The sequence below is a fragment of the Myotis myotis genome, unplaced genomic scaffold (assembly GCF_014108235.1).
Source record: "Myotis myotis isolate mMyoMyo1 unplaced genomic scaffold, mMyoMyo1.p scaffold_m19_p_10, whole genome shotgun sequence".
NCBI classification, from domain to species: domain Eukaryota; kingdom Metazoa; phylum Chordata; class Mammalia; order Chiroptera; family Vespertilionidae; genus Myotis; species Myotis myotis.
Window position 1 is genome coordinate 38,930,582 of NW_023416314.1, and position 18,118 is coordinate 38,948,699.

The following is an 18,118-nucleotide window of genomic DNA, read 5'->3' on the forward strand; positions in this document are numbered from 1 at the left end:
CATAAAGGGAAAAACAACAGTATTTCCTGATGGGTATAAGAGAAAAAGGAGTTATGAATGATTGAACTAACCAGCTCAAAGAATAAAGTTATCATTCACTGAGATGGAGAAAAGCAGAAGTAGGCGTTGGAGGCAGAAATCAGGAGTTAGCTTTTGGGGCTTGGTAAGTCTGAGATGGCAGTTAGTCATTAAGTGATGTTGAAAAGTAGTTGGTATTCTTGTCTTTAGTATTATACTTTCGTCAAAATTTTTCAGTAGCTCTCCATCCCCTAAGGATCAACTCCAACTCCCCAGTAATGACATGTAAGACGCTTCTTGTTCTGGACCCCCGTATCTCTCACACTCACACTATTTTCAGTCTTACTGAGGCAGGATAAGGAGCTAGGTAGATTCCTTGGCAAGTGGAGTGGGCAAACTGAGGCAGATAGCTGAACAAACGGGCCAAGCAATTTATAGCCAGATACAGAAGGTCACCTCCCTAGGGATAACATTTAGGCCTCAGTTGTGTTTCAGCTCCCAGACCAGAAAAGCCGCAAAACCAGGTGGACGACACCAGGACCAATTGCAATGACTAACAACAGCCTGCCCTGGCACCGACCAGTCAGGAAGACCATGATCCTGGTAAAGCACACCTGGAAAACTAGTGAATATTCTACTAAAACCCTCCCCTGAAACCTCTCCTAAGATTCCCGCCTACAAGAGAGAGAGAAAAACCCCCAAGACAAAGGACCCAGCTCATGCTTTTCCTTTAGGGAGCACCCCCTCCCCTTCCCCTTTCTCCTCTTCTTCCCCAAGAGGCACGCATCTCCTAAACTCTAAGGGTCCCCAAGAGACTTGCAACCAGGGGAGCAATGGGAAACGGCAGTTTGCCCTGGGCTAACCCCCTGAACCTGTCTCCAAAGCCCCCTTTTCTCTGACTTCCCAATGAGCTAAAGCAGCCCAGCCTGGGCTCTCCGGATGCGTTTCCTATGCTAAGATCTTCCTTAATTCACTTCTGTCAGCTTTAATAAATGTACCCTCATAGTCACCTGGACTCATGTTGTGAAATTTTTACTGCACAAAGTCAAGAACCCACACACTACGGGCTGGCCCTAGGCAGGCAGACATGTTCAGGGCCAGGTCCCCTGTCCCGTAACACCATGAAACATTCTCCAGTTCCCTTTGCTCCTTTGTATTCCCTTTCTTCTGCCTGGAATGCTCTGCCCAGACCTCATCTACCTAATTCCTTACACAGACAGCAGATCAGTTATCACCTCCTATGTGAAGCCTTCCCTAAAACCACAGGCCAGCAGGACACCCTGCCACCTAAGCGCTAACAGAGTCCATCCCATATCTGTTATTAGAGCACGCACCACGCTGTTTTCTAACTGCTTACACATCTGCCATGCCTAGTGGGCAATAAGCTCACTAAGGACAAAACTGTGCCGTGTTTAGCATTTTTACTGATCGCTCTGTCTTGTTCTCTTTAGTGTTTCCTTCCATGCATTAGGGAAAATAAAGTAACACAAATTCATGAACATTTTCGTTTACTTATGCTATTAGGACCATGCTAATAGAAGAAATGATAGGCAGGTACCATGCCCAAGATGCTCTCAAGCTTGCTGACTAAATCTTTTATCTACAAGTCTATCATCACAGACATCCTCTAAGTATTTATCTCTCCAAATCAACTCCGGTTCTTTTATATTAACAGGGAGGTCAAAACTGCACAAGCTCTTTTTGAAAAATGTCATTCTGCATGCCTTCTCTAAAACATGTTTATCTCATTTGATCACACAAAACATTTTACCAATAAAATATGCAAAATATTCTTAAATATGAATGAAAATATATATGAATTCTTATAAGATGCCCTTCCTACAGATACGATTAACTATATCGTCTCATTTTAATTTATTAATTTTCCCTCCTGATCAGATCCACCCATAATTTTTACCAGGACAAATACAGTGCATAGGGATACTGCCTGCCCTAACCCAATTTAATTCCTTCACAGTATTTTTACAACTTGAAATTATCTTGTATAAATCAATGATGGGAAGGACCTTGTCCATCAGGTTTGCTGTTTAATGACAGAGCCTAAAATAATACTAAATATATAGTAAGAACTGAAAAAAATACTTCTTTAATAAATCAAGCAAATCAATACCAATTAGGCCCAATCACTGCCCTCATGCCAGCAATGATACTTTACATGCTTCCACTATAGAAAAAGCCAATAGTAGAAAGACAAATATTGTATGATTTCACTCATATGTGGAATCTAATGAACCAAATAAAACAACAAGCAAAACAGAAACAGACTTATAGATACAAAGAATAGACTGACAGCTCAAAGAGGAGGGGAGTTGAGGGTTACGTGAAAAAACTGAAGGGATTAAGCAAAAAACAAAACACAAAAACCACAAAAAAATTAAAGACACAGACAACAGTATGATGATTACCATGGGGAAAGGGGGAGGTAGTAGAGGATAAAGGGGGTGGATAATGGTGATAGGAGACTTGACTTTGGGTGGTGAACACACAAAACAATGTACACCTGAAACCTATATAATTTTATTAATCGATGTAACTCCAATAAATTCAATAAAAATTTAAAAAATGAGACTATTTCAAATGTTAAAAATAAATAAGTGAACAAATACTTATACCATCTCTTGTATAAAAGGCCCATGGCCGTCACGCCACATCATGACCAAATGAGCAGCGGCTCTCGGCTCTCGCCGCGGGCAGAGCGCGAGCTACTAGCGGCGGAGGGCTACTAGCAGCGGAGGCCGGGGCAGCCAGCTGAGGCAAGCAGAAACGAGCTATTCGCGCACGATTTTGTGCACTGGGCCTCTAGTAGGTAAAATAAGAAAAGGTGACAGGACACTCAAGTCTCAATTTTCTCAACTGTTCAGAGATTGATAACACCCATTACATTGGATTGCTAACAAGATTATGTGAGATAAATGTTTGTGAAAATATCTACCATAGTACTTAGTATTCAACAAATATTCATTAGTACCTATTATGTGCCAAGCACTAAAGGTACAATGTGACATACTGTTTTTTCCAAAAATGTCTGCAACAATGTCAACCCATCCCACATGCTCTTCTATGTCCACCCAGAAAGAGGGACTCCATCCCCTCCTCTTGAATCTGGGAGGGCTAGTGACTCATTTAAACCAAAAGAATAAAGTAGACATGAAACTGCTTGACTTTTAAGGCAGACAGCGTCTGCCTTGTGCTGGAACACTAGCTTTTAAAGTCCCAGGTTGCTGTGTAAGAAGTCCGACTACCCAGAGACACCATACTCTGATGAAAGCCCGGACCATCCTAAACAGACCACATGCGATGTCTGGTCAACAGCCTCAGCCAAAGGCCAGCATCAACCGTAGGCACAAAGAAGCCTACAGATGATAAGGCTCCAGACACTGGGGATTCTCAGTTGAGGCACCAGACACCATGGAGCAGAGATAAGTTATTCTCACTGTACACCACCTAATTTGAAAATGATAGCCTTATGAGGGACTTTTAACATATTAACAAGCACCTGGTACACAGAAACCTTAAATATAGTGATAATTATTGGTGTAAGAACTAAAACTACAAAACTCTTTGAATAAAACAGAAGTAAATCTTCTTGACCTTATGTTAGGTAAAGCTTTCTTAGACACTATAGAAAAGCACAAGCAACAGAAAGAAAATAATATATTGGACTTCTTCAACAATAAAAACTTTTGTGTTTCAAAGGACACCATCAACAAAGTACAAAGACAAGAATGGAAGAAATTTTTTGCAAATCATGTATCTGATCAGGGTCTAGTGTCCAGAAAATATAAAAAACTCTTATAATTCAACAATAAAAAAGACAAATAACCCAATGAAAAAACGGGCAAAGGATCAGAATAAATATTTCTCCAAAGATATACAAATGGCTAAGAACATGAAAAGATGATCAGCACCATTAGTCATTAGGGAATTGCAAATCAAAACCATGATACCACTTCACACCCATTAGGATGGCTAAAATTAAAAAAAGACAGATAATCAAGAGTTGAAAAGAATATGGAGAAACTGGAACCCTCAAACATTGCTGGTGGGATTATTAAATAGCATAACCACTTTGAAAACAATTAGTCAGTTCTTCAAAATGTTAAATATAGATTTGTCATCTGATCCAGGAATTCCAATCCTAGGTATATACCCAAGAGAACTGAGAATGCATGTCTCCACAAAAACTTGTACTCAAATGTTTATGGTAGCATTATTTATAACACCCAAATGTGGAAACAGCCTAAATGCACATCATCTGATGAATGGATAAACAAAATATGGTTCATCCATATGTTCTGGGTTGAATTGTGTTCCCCAAAAAAGATATGTTGACCTCCTATTCACCAGTACCTCAAAATGTGACCTTACTTGGAAAAGGGATCTTCGCACATATAATCAGTTAAGATGAGGTCATACTAGAGGAGGGTGGTATCCTTATAAACTGGCCATGTGAATATACAAACACACAGGGACAACAAATGCCATGTGACAATAAAGGCAGAGATGGGGTCATGCAGCCGAGAATGCTAAAGATTGCTGGCAGGCGACCAAAAGCTAGAAAGAGACAAGGAAGGATCTTCTCTACAGGTTTCAGAGGGCGTGTGGCCCTGCTGACATCTTAATTTTGGAATTCTAGCCTCCAGGACTGTGGGACAACATAATTCTGTGATTTTAAACCACCAAGTTTGTAGTACTTTTGTTATAGCAGCCCTAAGAAACTAGTAACACCATATAATAGAATAATTCAGCCATAAAAAGGAATGAAGTACAGCAGGTCTTGAACTAAGGTCATTTAATTATCATACTGATGACATACTGTAGGAACTTAACTCTTGTTTATTATATCATTTAGCCTATGGTGAAACTGGTTTCATTAGAAGCCATTTCAGATGATGTTAAGTGAGGACTTACTGTCCTGATATGCTACATCATGGTCAAACCTTGAAAACATTATGCTATGTGAAAGAAACCAAGCATAAAGTTTATATACTACATGATTTCATTTATATGAAATGCAAATAAGCAAATCTACAGACAGAAATATATATCAGTAGTTGCCTAAGGCTGGGGGAAGAGGAGGCAGGCAAAATTGCAGGGAAATGGTGAGTGAATGCTAAATGGATACAGGATTCCTTTTGGAGCTGATGAAAATGTTTTAAATTAATTGGACAACTCTTTGGATCTACTAAAAGCCACTAAATTATACATTTTCAGTGGGTGAATTGTATAGCATGTGAATTCTCATTAACGTTTGTGTGTGCTTTTTAAAAAAAATACAAAATAGGGAAAAACCAAGATGGCGGCATAGGTAAACACCGGAAATTGCTGGCTCCCACAACAAATTCAAAAATACAACTGAAAGACAAAACGGACATCATCCAGAACCACAGGAAAGCTGGCTGAGTGGAAATTCTACAACTAGAAGGAAAGAGAAAAGCACACTGAGACTCAGAGAAGGTGTGGAAGTGCAGAGGTACGGAGGCGCGCGCGGCAAGGGCTGGCAACTGAGGACGCAGCTGTCTTTTTGAATCGGGAGGGAGTCACAAGCCCCTGACTGCTCTGAACTCCAGTTCCAGGTGAGTCTCTGAGGACCCAGACTCATACAGGGAGAAACTGGACTGTCTGGCAGTGGGCAGAACTCGGAACTCTCGGGCGGCTTTCTCTCAAAGGTGCTTGCAGCGATTACCAGGACACTGAGACGTGGGGCCCCTTAGGGCATGGCTGTGAATCAGCCATAGCTGCTTGCTCCGCCCTGTTGATTCCCTGAGTCCCCACCCCACCCAGGCTGCACCAGAGGCTTTTGCATATGAATGCCCTGGCCCTTTGAAATCTGAAAATTACCTAACAAACTGCAGCTGGGCCAGACAGACCCAGAACTTCCAAGAGAAGGCCCAAGGCCCCACAGCAGCTTGCATTGCTTCACAGCTGGGCCTCATTTGGGCACCTCCAAACCCCAAACAAGGAAGGGGAATTTGCAGATCTCCTTGTAGCTCCTGCTGGGTAGCCTCAGGCAGAGGCTAAATTAGCACCTCCTTAGATCCAAGAGCCAGTGTACCCAGTGGTCAGAGTGGGACCATCCAGATTACAACTCCTCAGATCCATAAGGGACACGCTCAGGGGGCAGACTCAGTGAGCACCAAAGCTCCACTGAAGCAAGTCTTGCCTCATAAGGGTGTCTTCAGCACAGAAGTTCTCCCACCATAGACACAGCTGATTCTCATAGCCAATTGGCCTGGAGGTCAATTCCTCCCAGTGATAACTACAACAATCAAGGCTTAACTACAACAAGACTGTGCACAAAGCCCACAAAGGGGTGCACCAAGAGTGTCCTCCTCAGGTAAGTGGGGAGGCTGAGCCACTGGGCCCTATAGGACACCCAGCACACAAAGCCACTCTACCAACACAGGAAAGCATAAAAAATGCGGAGACAAAGAAACAGGTCACAAATGACAGAAATGGAGGAAAGCAAACGACTAGATACAGAGTTCAAAACCACACTTTTAAGATTTTTCAAGAACTTTCTAGAAACCGCCGATAAATTTAGTAAGGTCCTCGAAAAGACTGGTGAGACCGCCGATATATGTAGTGAGACCCTCAAGAAATCTAGTGAGACCCTCAAGGTTATGAAAAAGGACCAACTAGAAATTAAGCATACACTGACTGAAAGAAAGAATATTATACAGACTCCCAACAGCAGACTAGAGGATCGTAAGAAGCAAGTCAAAGATTTGAAATACGAAGAAGCAAAAAACACCCAACCGGAAAAGCAAAATGAAAAAAGAATCCAAAAATACGAAGATAGTGTAAGAGCCTCTGGGACAGCTTCAAGCATACCAACATCCGAATTATGGGGGTGCCAGAAGAAGAGAGAGACCAAGATATTGAAAATCTATTTGAAGAAATAATGACAGAAAACTTCCCCTACCTGGTGAAAGAAATAGACTTACAAGTCCAGGAAGCGCAGAGAACCCCAAACAAAAGGAATCCAAAGAGGACCACACCAAGACACATCATCATTAAAATGCCAAGAGCAAAAGACAAAGAGAGAATCCTAAAAGCAGCAAGAGAAAGACAGTCAGTTACCTACAAAGGAATACCCATATGACTGTCAGCTGATTTCTCAACAGAAACTTTGCAGGCCAGAAGGGAGTGGCAAGAAATATTCAAAGTGATGAATACCAAGAACCTACAACCAAGATTACTTTATCCAGCAAAGCTATCCTTCAGAATTGAATGTCAGATAAAGAGCTTCACAGATAAGGAAAAGCTAAAGGAGTTCATCACCACCAAACCAGTATTATATGAAATGCTGAAAGGTATTCTCTAAGAAGAGGAAGAAGAAGAAAAAGGTAAAGATACAAATTATGAACAACAAATACACATCTATCAACAAGTGAATCTAAAAATCAAGTGAATAAATAATCTGATGAACAGAATAAACTGGTGATTATAATAGAATCAGGGGCATAGAAAGGAAGTGGACTGACTATTCTTGGGGGGGAAAGGGGTGTGGGGGATGCGGGAAGAGACTGGACAAAAATCGTGCACCTATGGATGAAGGGGGGTGAGGGCAGGGGGGGGGGCCGGGTGGAGGGGAGCTATGGAGGGGAAAAAGAAACAACTGTAATAATCTGAACAATAAAGATTTAATTAAAAAAATACAAAATAAATATATATGACAGAGTTGAGGCGGGGGGGGGGCGATACCTGAAATACAGCATCAGGGGAGAGCTGTTCCAAGAAGTAATATGTGAAATGTGACCTGAAACCTGAAGGATGATGGCAACTGGGAGAAGAACATTCCAGACAGAGGGAACGGTGTCCATGTCCTAGGGCAAGGATGGTGAACCTATGACACGCGTGTCATAGGTGACACGCGAACTCATTTTTTTGGTTGATTTTTCTTTGTTAAATGCCATTTAAATATATAAAATATCAAAAATATAAATCTTTGTTTTACTATGGTTACAAATATCAAAAAATTTCTATATGTGACACGGCACCAGAGTTAAGTTAGGGTTTTTCAAAATGCTGACACGCCAAGCTCAAAAGGTTCGCCATCACTGTCCTAGAGTGAGAATGGGCTTGGCATTTTTGAGCAGAAAGGCAAATATGGCTAGAGTATGAGATGTAGAGAGTGGTGTGGAATGAAGTGGGTCATAGACAACATCTGCACATTTGCAGGTCAAAAAATTTTGAAGTTAATTCAAAAGCTTGCTTTCTTCCTTTTCAGCAAGGAAAGGTGATACAGCAAAATTCAAGAAGGGCAATGCTCTGTGCCACTCTAAACATTTCTGTTCTAGTTTCCCTTACAAGGTTCTCCCTCGTCTTAAACTGTTATACAGCTTGTGTCAAACACCTGTTGACCTCATTCTGGAGGTATTTCAATAACATCTAGGAAGCATGTGTGAAATTGTAATGAAGATGTAAGATAACAGACATATAAATCTGAGATGTAAACAGAATTAGCTAGCCCATTTAATAAATCTAAAATAATGAAGTGACATTAACCAGAGAGCAAGACTACAAATAAATTCAGTAAATTTATTACTACACATTTGTATACAAGTATACCTATCTCCTAAATAATAGACAAAAGTAGTAAAAACAGTATTCTTTCCCATTTTCCAGGGAAAAAAATAGTTTTGACCTAGACTCTAGGTCAGTGGTCGGCAAACTCATTAGTCAACAGAGCCAAATATCAACAGTACTACGATTGAAATTTCTTTTGAGAGCCAAATTTTTTAAACTTAAACTATATAGGTAGGTACATTGTTATTAACTTAATTAGGGTACTCCTAAGGCTTAGGAAGAGCCACACTCAAGGGGCCAAAGAGCCGCATGTGGCTCTCGAGCCGCAGTTTGCCGACCACGGACCTAGAGGCTATCTATGAGGCTATAAACAAAGCAAAGCAACAAACAAACAAAAAACTCCAACGTGATGAAAATTAGTAGTTAACTGGACTTACTGTTTGGCCTGGTTAACATGAACTCCTAGTGTATAGCTCAGCCATTTGTATGTCACCTGCAAAAAGAAGAAATTTTTTAAACATTTAAGTAACTCCAGAGCGCTAAAGGCTCTTAAAGATTCCTAGTCTTAGATGATTATGCCTTATCAATTATAATTAATGACACCCCAGTTTGGCCCAGAACCATCCATCTGGGCAGGAAGGACTGAGATGTTTATCTTACCAATACTAGGAAGTTTGTTTCACAGACCAATTAACGCAAAGGATATAAAAAGAAAGGCTATACATCAAGGAAAAAGCTCTCATTTTCCTCGCGCTCCTTGCTTTATGAAGGCCTTTTCCATCTTCTGTCCTTTCTGAGGACCACCGCCGAAAACTCTACTAAAACTCACCCAGAAGCTAGATTACTTTGAAGTGCATGGCTCGGAAAAACTCCTAAGGACAGCTGCAGCCTTACAAACATTAAAGGGCACAGGTGGTGCAGGGGTCAGGGAGTGAAGGAGGCGGATGAATACTGTGTCAGAGGTTCGACGGGGAACTCCTGGCCTCAGGACGAGCTCTTCCCTCCACCCTTCCTTGATCCCTCCTGTTACTCTGCTCTCAAGGTCTCCCAGTTCTAAATAGTGAGTTTCCAATGACAAGTGTTACGCAGGTTAGGCAAAGGCAGTGTAAGGCATGAGAAAGCATTAGCCCAGTGGTTCTCAACCTTCCTAAAGCCGCGACCCTTTAATACAGTTCCTCATGTTGTGGTAACCCCCCCCCAGCCATAAAATTATTTTCGTTGCTACTTCATAACTGTAATTTGGCTACTGTTATGAATCGCAATGTAAATATCTGATATGCAGGATGTATTTTCATTGTTACAAACTGAACATAATTAAAGCATAGTGATTAATCACAAAAACAATACGTAATTATATATGTGTTTTCCGATGGTCTTAGGCGACCCCTGTGAAAGGGTCGTTCGACCCCCAAAGGGGTAGCGACCCACAGGTTGAGAACCGCTGCATTAGCCAGAGACAGACCTGGATTGGGAAGCTGCCCATCCTTTCCGAACCACAAAGAGAGGAGTTCTGGGGCCCCTCTGTCTGCTTCAGCTGCCTTTCCTACCGACCTCCGGGTGGGCCACTGCAAATAAGTGCAATGACGTGTCTCCTCCACAGGTGATGATCTGCAGGGCATTCACATACACTGTCTCCCTGGCTCTCTACGCCTCCCTGGGAGACAGGTCACGCCGGTATCAACACCGAATTTCCAGTAAGAGGAAGCCGACTGTCCGAAGGTTACACAGCTTACCACCCAGGCCCGGTTACAGCTTCCTCAGCTGTAGACGTGGGGCTTCACGCGCCCACCCCTTCTCAGACAGGTGTGGGGGCGCCTTAGAGATGGTACCCGCCAATGCCCCTCCCCCGCGGCCCCTCGGCGGTGCCCGGGGCGCAGCACGACCCCCGAGGGGCGAGGACTCGCGGGCGCGCCACCGCACCTCTCCCGCAGGCTCTCGCTCGCCTCGGGGCACCACCAGGCAGGGGGACCCGTCTCCCCCGTCCCGCCCCCACGAGGCCACACGCACAGGGGCCGGGGACCCCGCCACCCTCGCTGGGCCCAGGACCCCAGGCGCACGCCCGCATCCCCCAGGCCTAGCTGCTCACGATCTTGTTCTGGTCCGTGACGAACTCGTCTATATTTTCCAGGTAAAGCTGGTCCGCCATGGTCTGAGCTCCGCAAGCCGCCACAACCGCAGCTCCCGCCGGCGGGAAACGTCTTTCCTCCCACTCGGATCCCGGGTCGTTTCCCACGGCAACCGCGGCGACGCGCTACGGTGGCCGGCCGAGGGTCAAACTAGTCTAGGGGGCGGTGCAGGCGAAGTAGGCGGGGCCCGTGGGAGCGGGCGGGGGAGAGGAGCCCAGAAAACGGGCGTGGTCCGCAGGGTTGGTGTGTGGAGCCCTGATTTCCAGTCTCACCTCCGCCGCTTCGTGACTGACCCAGGGCAAAACACCAGACCTCTAGGAGCCACAGCCTCTCTACCTACAAATTGGCAAAAGAATCCTTGACCTTTCATATCTTTATTAAACAAGTATTTGTCTAGTTACCTATTCTATTCCAGGCACTTCTTAGGCACTGGGTTTCAGAGCGGTGAACAATAAAGAAATAAACAAGTAATTTTAGTAGAGTGATGCCAGCTGGGATAAAGCGCTGCTTGTTATAATCCCTAAACATTGAGAGATTAGGGAAGGTTTTTCCAGAGGGGGTGGGAGGGGCAGTGGTTCCTAGAGGCGGGAGCATTTGTTGGGAAGAGAAATGAGATCATTATGATTGAAATGTCGGCAGAAGAGACCAGTGAGGAGAGATGAGACTTGGGAGACGCCTGCGAGGCTGTGTGAAGGGGCACAGGAACTTTGTGCTAAGGAAGAGTCTTCAGGTTGAGGAGTTCCAACTAAAATTTCTCTGAACGTCAGCCAAATGTCCCTTAATAATTGACTTCAAAATAAGCCACTGTAGTTCCATAGGGCCGCACAGTGGATAATCAGGCAGGCTCCAGAATTAGTCCCTGGAATTGAAACTGACTTTGATATTTGTTGTGACCTTACCTAAGCTATTTAACCACTGCACGCCTATTTCCCTGTCTGTACGATGGAAATAATAATAGTACCCACTTCAGAAGTTTGTTGCATTCAAGACACACCAAAAGCCTAAGAGCCAGGCACTGTTTTAGGTACTGGGGTGCTGGGCATACAGCTGTGATCAATAATACAGGAAGCCTGGTCACGTGTAGCTTACATTCTTGTGAAGATACTTAACTGAGGTATGGTAGTAGCTTAAAATAGGAAAATGGTGGTAAAAACTGAGAGAATTTAGTGATTTGGGTTTTCTTTTTAGAAACCTGCTGATGAATTAGTTGAGTGGGATGTAGGAATGATAGGAATTAAGGAAAATGCCTAGATTTGGAACCTAAATTTTTAGGTAAATGATGATACCTTTGGCTGCTAAAATGAGGAAGACAGAGAGAAAGAGCAGATGAGAAAATAAGTCTATTTGGCCAGAGTTATAAACAAGGTAATATACATAAAACCTTCACATCATGACTGCACACAATAAAAATCGATAACCGTTGGCTATACATTGCTATAGCCATGCACACTGCACCAGGTGCTTTGAGGGTGAGATTTCACTTAATCCTCATAGCAACTCTGCAAATGGATTGTGTTTGCCCATATTTCATAAACTAGGTTGCCAAGGCTTAAAAAGGAGATGTGGATGTTTTAGGTCACAGCCTAATGTGGTAATTAATGCTGGGACTGAAACTCATTCCTTGTCATTGCTTCACAGGAGTGGGCTATAAGTCAAGTTAACTGACCAGAGTCTCTATACTGTCCCCACATCAACAGAAACAGGTAATACAGTATAGAGTACCTAGCCCAACTTGGTCCTAAATCGCCACTATTAAAAGATTGCATGATTTCTAGAGGCCAGATTAGTGGTTACCCTTGGGAGAGTAAACTGAAAGGCTTCAGAGAAAAGGATAACATTCTGGTTCTAGATCTGGGTGCTGGTCTCAGGGTATGTTGAGTTTGTGAAAATGATTTTAGTTGTACACTCTGACACCTATAGTTTTCTGTATGTATGTTCACACCAATAAGAAGTTTAAGGAAAGTTTAAGTAGTTAAATATCTTAACTACTATGCCAAGCCTTCTTAAACCAAGAAAATAGAAAATTGGTACATGTGTTAGAAAGTATGTGTTTAGACCGGCTGGTGTGGCCCAGTGAGTGGTTCAGCGTCAACCCATGAACCAGGAGGTCACAGTTCGATTCCTGGTCAGGGCACATGCCCAGGTTATGGGCTCAATCCCCAGTAGGAGCCATGCAGGAGGCAGCCGATTAATGATTCTCTCTCATCATTGATGTTTCTATCCCTCTCTCCTCTTCCTTCCTCTCTCTGAAATCAATAAAAACTTTAAAAAAAAAAAAAAAAGAACTAGAAGGCTGACATCCCAGAAGTAATTGATATGGGAGAGTCTAATCATTCTGACAGGGCATGGGGTGGAAAATATGGATGGAACTCAATATTGGGGAAAGAGTGAGATCAACCTCTATGTAGGCAGGATCTCCAGACTTTGAGTCAGGGAGAGCCAGGCCTCTGACCAGGAAAGGAGGCGTGCAGGAGCAGCTCAGGAGCTCCACAGGTCTCTGGGGATAATATTCCAGGCAGGGAGCAGGTCAGAGCTAAGGAGTACTAGATTAAGAATTATGACTTGGGAGCCGCATAACTGCCCAAGGGTCATTACAGAGTTTCAGGGTCCCCAGACTTGTTAAGTGGTGTTTAGCACTATATCATTCAGACATTCATTCATCAAACATTACTCAAGGTCTCTTGTCTACCAGACCCTACATGGCCGACTGTTGGGAGCACAGCATGGTTTTCATGCCTGGGAATTCTGTCTGTGTGGAGTAAACAGCAATACAGTGTGAGGGAAGCACAGAGTACATGGGAACCCAACAGGGGCAACCAGCCTGGGGATCAGAGGAAATGTGGGGGGAACTGAACTCAGGGTCTCCAGGATTAGGTTCCATGTATTCCCTTCTTTCGCTTTATGCAAAATATACAACAAAGTAAACAACACACGTGTCACCATTTCCTCTTCAAAAAAATATTTTTTTATTGATTTCAGAGAGGAAGGGAGAGGGAGAGAGAGATAGAAACATCAATGATGAAAGAGAAACATTGATTGGCTGCCTCCTGCACGCCCACCCTGGGGATCAAGCCCGCAACCCGGGCATGTGCCCTTGGCTGAAATCGAACCCAGGACCCTTCAGTCCGCAGGCCAACACTCTATCCACTGAGCCAAACCAGATAGGGCTCCTCTTTTTATTCTTATTATTATTATTATTTTTATTTTATTTAAGCTGTTGTATGAGAACACGTGTACCTTGTACAGACCTTGTAGACACAAGGTACACTGTCTTGTAGAATGTACAGCCACCAAGGCCAGGACATGTCAACCTTCCTGACAGCGGGAGAGGCAGGAGTCCAAGCAAAGTTGAGATAAGCCTCCAGGCACTGCTCTAAAACACGTTATCAATTCTATAAAAATCAGTATAAAACAGTTACCGAAACAAAGCGGGTGGGCCAAGAGAGCACTCAGACACCGCTCCCCCTGTTTCATACCCACTACCACCCACTGCAACCCACGCGCACACTCACACCGCAGCTGGTGTATTCCTCCGCGCAGTCACCAGAGGTTCACACTGCTACCTCCGTGGCCTTGGACACTCAGAAAAAGAGCAGTGACCTCCCCCATCTTGCAGGTGCTTTGTATATTGTTCTTCTTCCTCCATTCCCTTGGGGGCTGGAAGGGCGTTTTGGAGGGGGTGGGGGGGAAAAGTGAAGATAATTGGAAATTGGTCACGAGAACTTTTATCTGAAGCAAGCACACAACCTCTGAATTATTAAAATTGAGGGTTGGGGTTTGGGGTGCTGGCATTTGGTGCTGGCAAGCAGCATCCGGTTCTTTACTCAGAGACCGTTGCTCTCTGGCTGCCAGCACTGCTGGTCGGGAAGACTCCCGAGAAAATGCCATGTGGCCTCAGCGTTAGCATCCTGTAAGGAAGGGGCAGAGGCCCTTCCAGACACAGTCTTGATGGAGTGGGCTGCTCTTTTTGCCTCGTTCTCTTTCTCCTGGCATCACTGCAGCTCTAGGACTGTTCTGTTTTCTTCTGTCTGAATCCGAGTTCCAGATTCTTCATAATTTTAGTTTAAAAATAGTCGTAGGCTGCCTTGGCTCGTCTCTACCACCACCTCTGTCTTTTGCCCTGTCACTGCAGATTTTCTCAGTAATTCCTCATTTTGACATTCCTAAATGGTTTGTTTGGCTTATGTCAGGTTTTTGTTTTTTTAAATCTCAGACTATCAATACCTATCTATTTCAGCATACTGAGCAGCCAGTGGACAGGTTCCTCATAGATAGGTGCTCCTTCATTCATTCTTTAATTGTTCATGGAGTTCCTTCCACTAACTCACTATATATGTGAGACACAGGAAAATAGAAGATACATATGGTGCTGATTAGAAACAGGTAAGTTCACAGTTACAAGATCATGTTATAACAGGGTGCACCCACTAGAGATGTCCAGTAGGCTGTGGGAAATGTCTGTGCTCAGATGCAGAGTATGATTGGGTATCCACAGCATACAGACGGTAACTGAGGCCATCGGAGGGGAAGACTAGATCACTCAGGGACAGAGTTGAAGGCAGAACCCCAGGGAACATCACAAGTTAAGGGACAAGCACAAAAGGAAAGGCCTGTGCAGGGAACCGAGGGGAAGCAGCAGCACTGGGAGGGGCTGGTGTGGAAACCAAAGGAGAAGCGAGTTTCAAGGAGGGAGTTATGGAGAGTGTAAAATGCTTCCCCAAAATGGTGTTGGGTAGGGACTGGGAGAGATGCACTGAATTTGGCAATTGGGAGGCCTCTGGTGACACTGGCCTGAGGAGTGAGAGGCACAGAAACCAGACTGCAGTGAGTTACGGAGTAAGGAAGAGTGAGAAGAGGAACTGAAAATAGAGGGTAGAGCACACGCTGGCGAATTAAGTATGTGGAAATGGAGAAGTGGGTGGAGAGAGGGTGTTCATGAACTTCACAACATGTCTGCGTGAGTGATAGGGGTGGGAGGTGATGATGGGCGTTTGTTTTAGAAAACAGTATGACAGCCATTCTGGGGTCTTTTCCGTCTAGAATGTCCTTGATCGGGGATGCCTCAGACACTGCAGGCCAGAATCTGCAGGAGGAGGGCATGTAGCAGACCCTCAGTTCCCAGGGGATGGAAGTTCTTCAAAGACCTTTTCATCCTGGGTTCCCAACTCCCATTGTGGCCACAGCTGGCATGGATGGGTAGGCCCTTGGCAAATATTTTTGACTGAATAACTGAATGGCTGAATAAATTGAATGAATGGGTAGGTGAAATTGAATTAAATTTTGTTCTGCTCTATAATCCCTTTGGTTGATCTACAGCATAGTGTTTGTGGAAGGTGTTGTCTACCTTTCATTCCACCACTGAACTTATTACATAGTCTGTTATCAGCGTGAGCATTAATGATAAGCTAACCCGGGGAAATACAGCTTCCTTCAAAGGCCCAGTGATTAATGAGGGGGCGGGGGGACCTTTTATAGATAAAAGTTCAGACCAAGCCCAGGTCCTAAACAGCCTTGAGAGAGGCAAAGAACACTTGCTGGAGACTCCAAAGGGGGGCTTCAGACACCCCTACATGTATAACCTTCATACTCAGTGTTTTAGCTGTAAACACTCCATGCATTTGGGGTGGACTAATTTGAATTATCTTAACTTTGAATATTTTCTTCCAAGACTTTAGAGTAAAAGACAAAAGCAGATGGTAGACTTCCCCTAAACTAGTTCTTTTCACTTCCCCTTTTTCAGTCCCACAAAGAGATGCCTTCATCACACCACTGATCACTCTCTGCTTGCCCTATTTCAGATGCTCTGTGTTAGCAGTCTTTAAAAAAAAAAAAAACCTATAAAAAACAAAACAAAACATTTTTCTTCTTATAAAGGAGATTCATGCTCACCCTTGTCTTCTCTGTTCCAATCAGCTGCCGCCCTCCCCGCCCCCGCCCCCGCCCCATTCATCTGTAACACCAGTTCCAGGATGGTGTTTCTAAAAGATATGATGATGTTACCCTCCACTCCAACCACAGTCCGGCAGCTGCACTGAATAAAGACCTCTTACCCTGGTGCCAGCCAATCCATCACTAGAAACCACAACCCCGAATGGACACACCTGGAAAACTGCTGAATATTCTATTAAGATATTTCCCTGGGACCTCTCCTAAGATTTCCACCCTTAAAACCCTTAGGATGGAGGGCCCAGTGCTCTCTCCCTCCAGGGAGCACACCCATGCCTTTCCCTTCCCTCTCCATTTTCCTCTCCCGTCTCCCTCTCTCTCTCTCCCTCCCCGGGCACATTACGATTAGCTTCCTCACTCCCAAGCTCCCAGGGCCCTTCCTTTACGCTAGAACTTGTTCACTAAGCCCATTTTTTCTCGGAATTACTTTTTCTACCTCTGTGATTTACCCAATAAATGTCCTCAGAAATAAATAAAATCAAGTAGGTAGGTGTCTTTTCTGAGTTCAAGGACAGTTGAGGACTTTTTCTCTTCGCTCCCATAACCTTAAAGCTTCTCTCTATCAGATGAGATTGTAATGTCAGTTTGACTGTTTCCTTTACTAAGTGAAGCATTCTTAAGGGAAGGGATGGTGTGTTACTTATGACAAAGCTGGTGTTCAGTAAATGTGTTGAGCGCATAACTGAATGAATGGCTCAGTCATTTAATAAGTCTGAACTGAGTGCCCACCATGTGTTTGGTATAATGCTACCCACTACGGGGGCCACAAAAGAAATACAAGGTATGTACAAAGTGTTCAAGGAATTGTTAGTTAAGTTGGAGAAATAAGATCTACTCAGGAAAACTGATTAGAGGACAAAGTAACAAAGGATTAAGCTGCTGAAGAACACGGGACACGCGGATCTCTGTTCTGATTCTGGCTGTATGTCCTTGGGAAAGGTACCTGACCCTTCTGACTTTAGTTTCCACATCTGTAAAATGGAGATAACAGTCAGACATATGAAGTCCTAGTGGAAAATAGTGCTAATAACTAAACAACACCTCTCATCTGGACAGAAGTTTGTAAAGCTGATTTTCCATCCTTTTCTCCTCTGATCAACTCTGTGAGATACATAGACAGGGACTGTAGTGTAGCAGCTATGGCAGCTTGTGAAAACGACTAGAAATTATTCCCTTCCTTCTGTCTCCACCTTTTGAAAGTGTCCTTCCAAACTGACTCTGGTTGGGCTTGGACTAGAAGAAGCATGCCTGAGTGTGGGGACTTGCCTTCCCTTGTTGCACCTGGAATCCTGAGACCACTGAGTGAATAAACCTTAGCGAGGCTGCTGGAGGGCAAGAGGCCACATGGAGGGAACCAAGGTGCCCAGACAGCAGTCAGCCAGTGACTGCCCATCACTAAATACCGGAGGAAGGCCATGCTCGGTCATCCAGCCGCTACATAACTTGATAGCTGTCCGTAGACCCATGATGGACCC

The 18,118-nt window shown here is 44.0% G+C and overlaps 1 protein-coding gene across 5 annotated transcripts in view; it reads right to left on the minus strand.

Moving 5' to 3' along the window:
- The window catches only part of POLD3 (DNA polymerase delta 3, accessory subunit), a 61,023-nt gene extending 50,226 nt beyond the window's left edge, over positions 1-10,797 (minus strand). For all 5 annotated transcript variants that reach the window (XM_036324981.1, XM_036324978.1, XM_036324979.1 and 2 more), the window contains exons 1-2: positions 10,658-10,797; positions 9,009-9,064 (exon numbers count right to left, since the gene is read on the minus strand). In XM_036324981.1, the coding sequence (XP_036180874.1) occupies positions 9,009-9,064; positions 10,658-10,717 (116 nt within the window). In that variant the 5' untranslated portion in view covers positions 10,718-10,797. The remainder of the gene's footprint in view (positions 1-9,008; positions 9,065-10,657) is intronic.
- Positions 10,798-18,118: the final 7,321 nt, after the last annotated feature.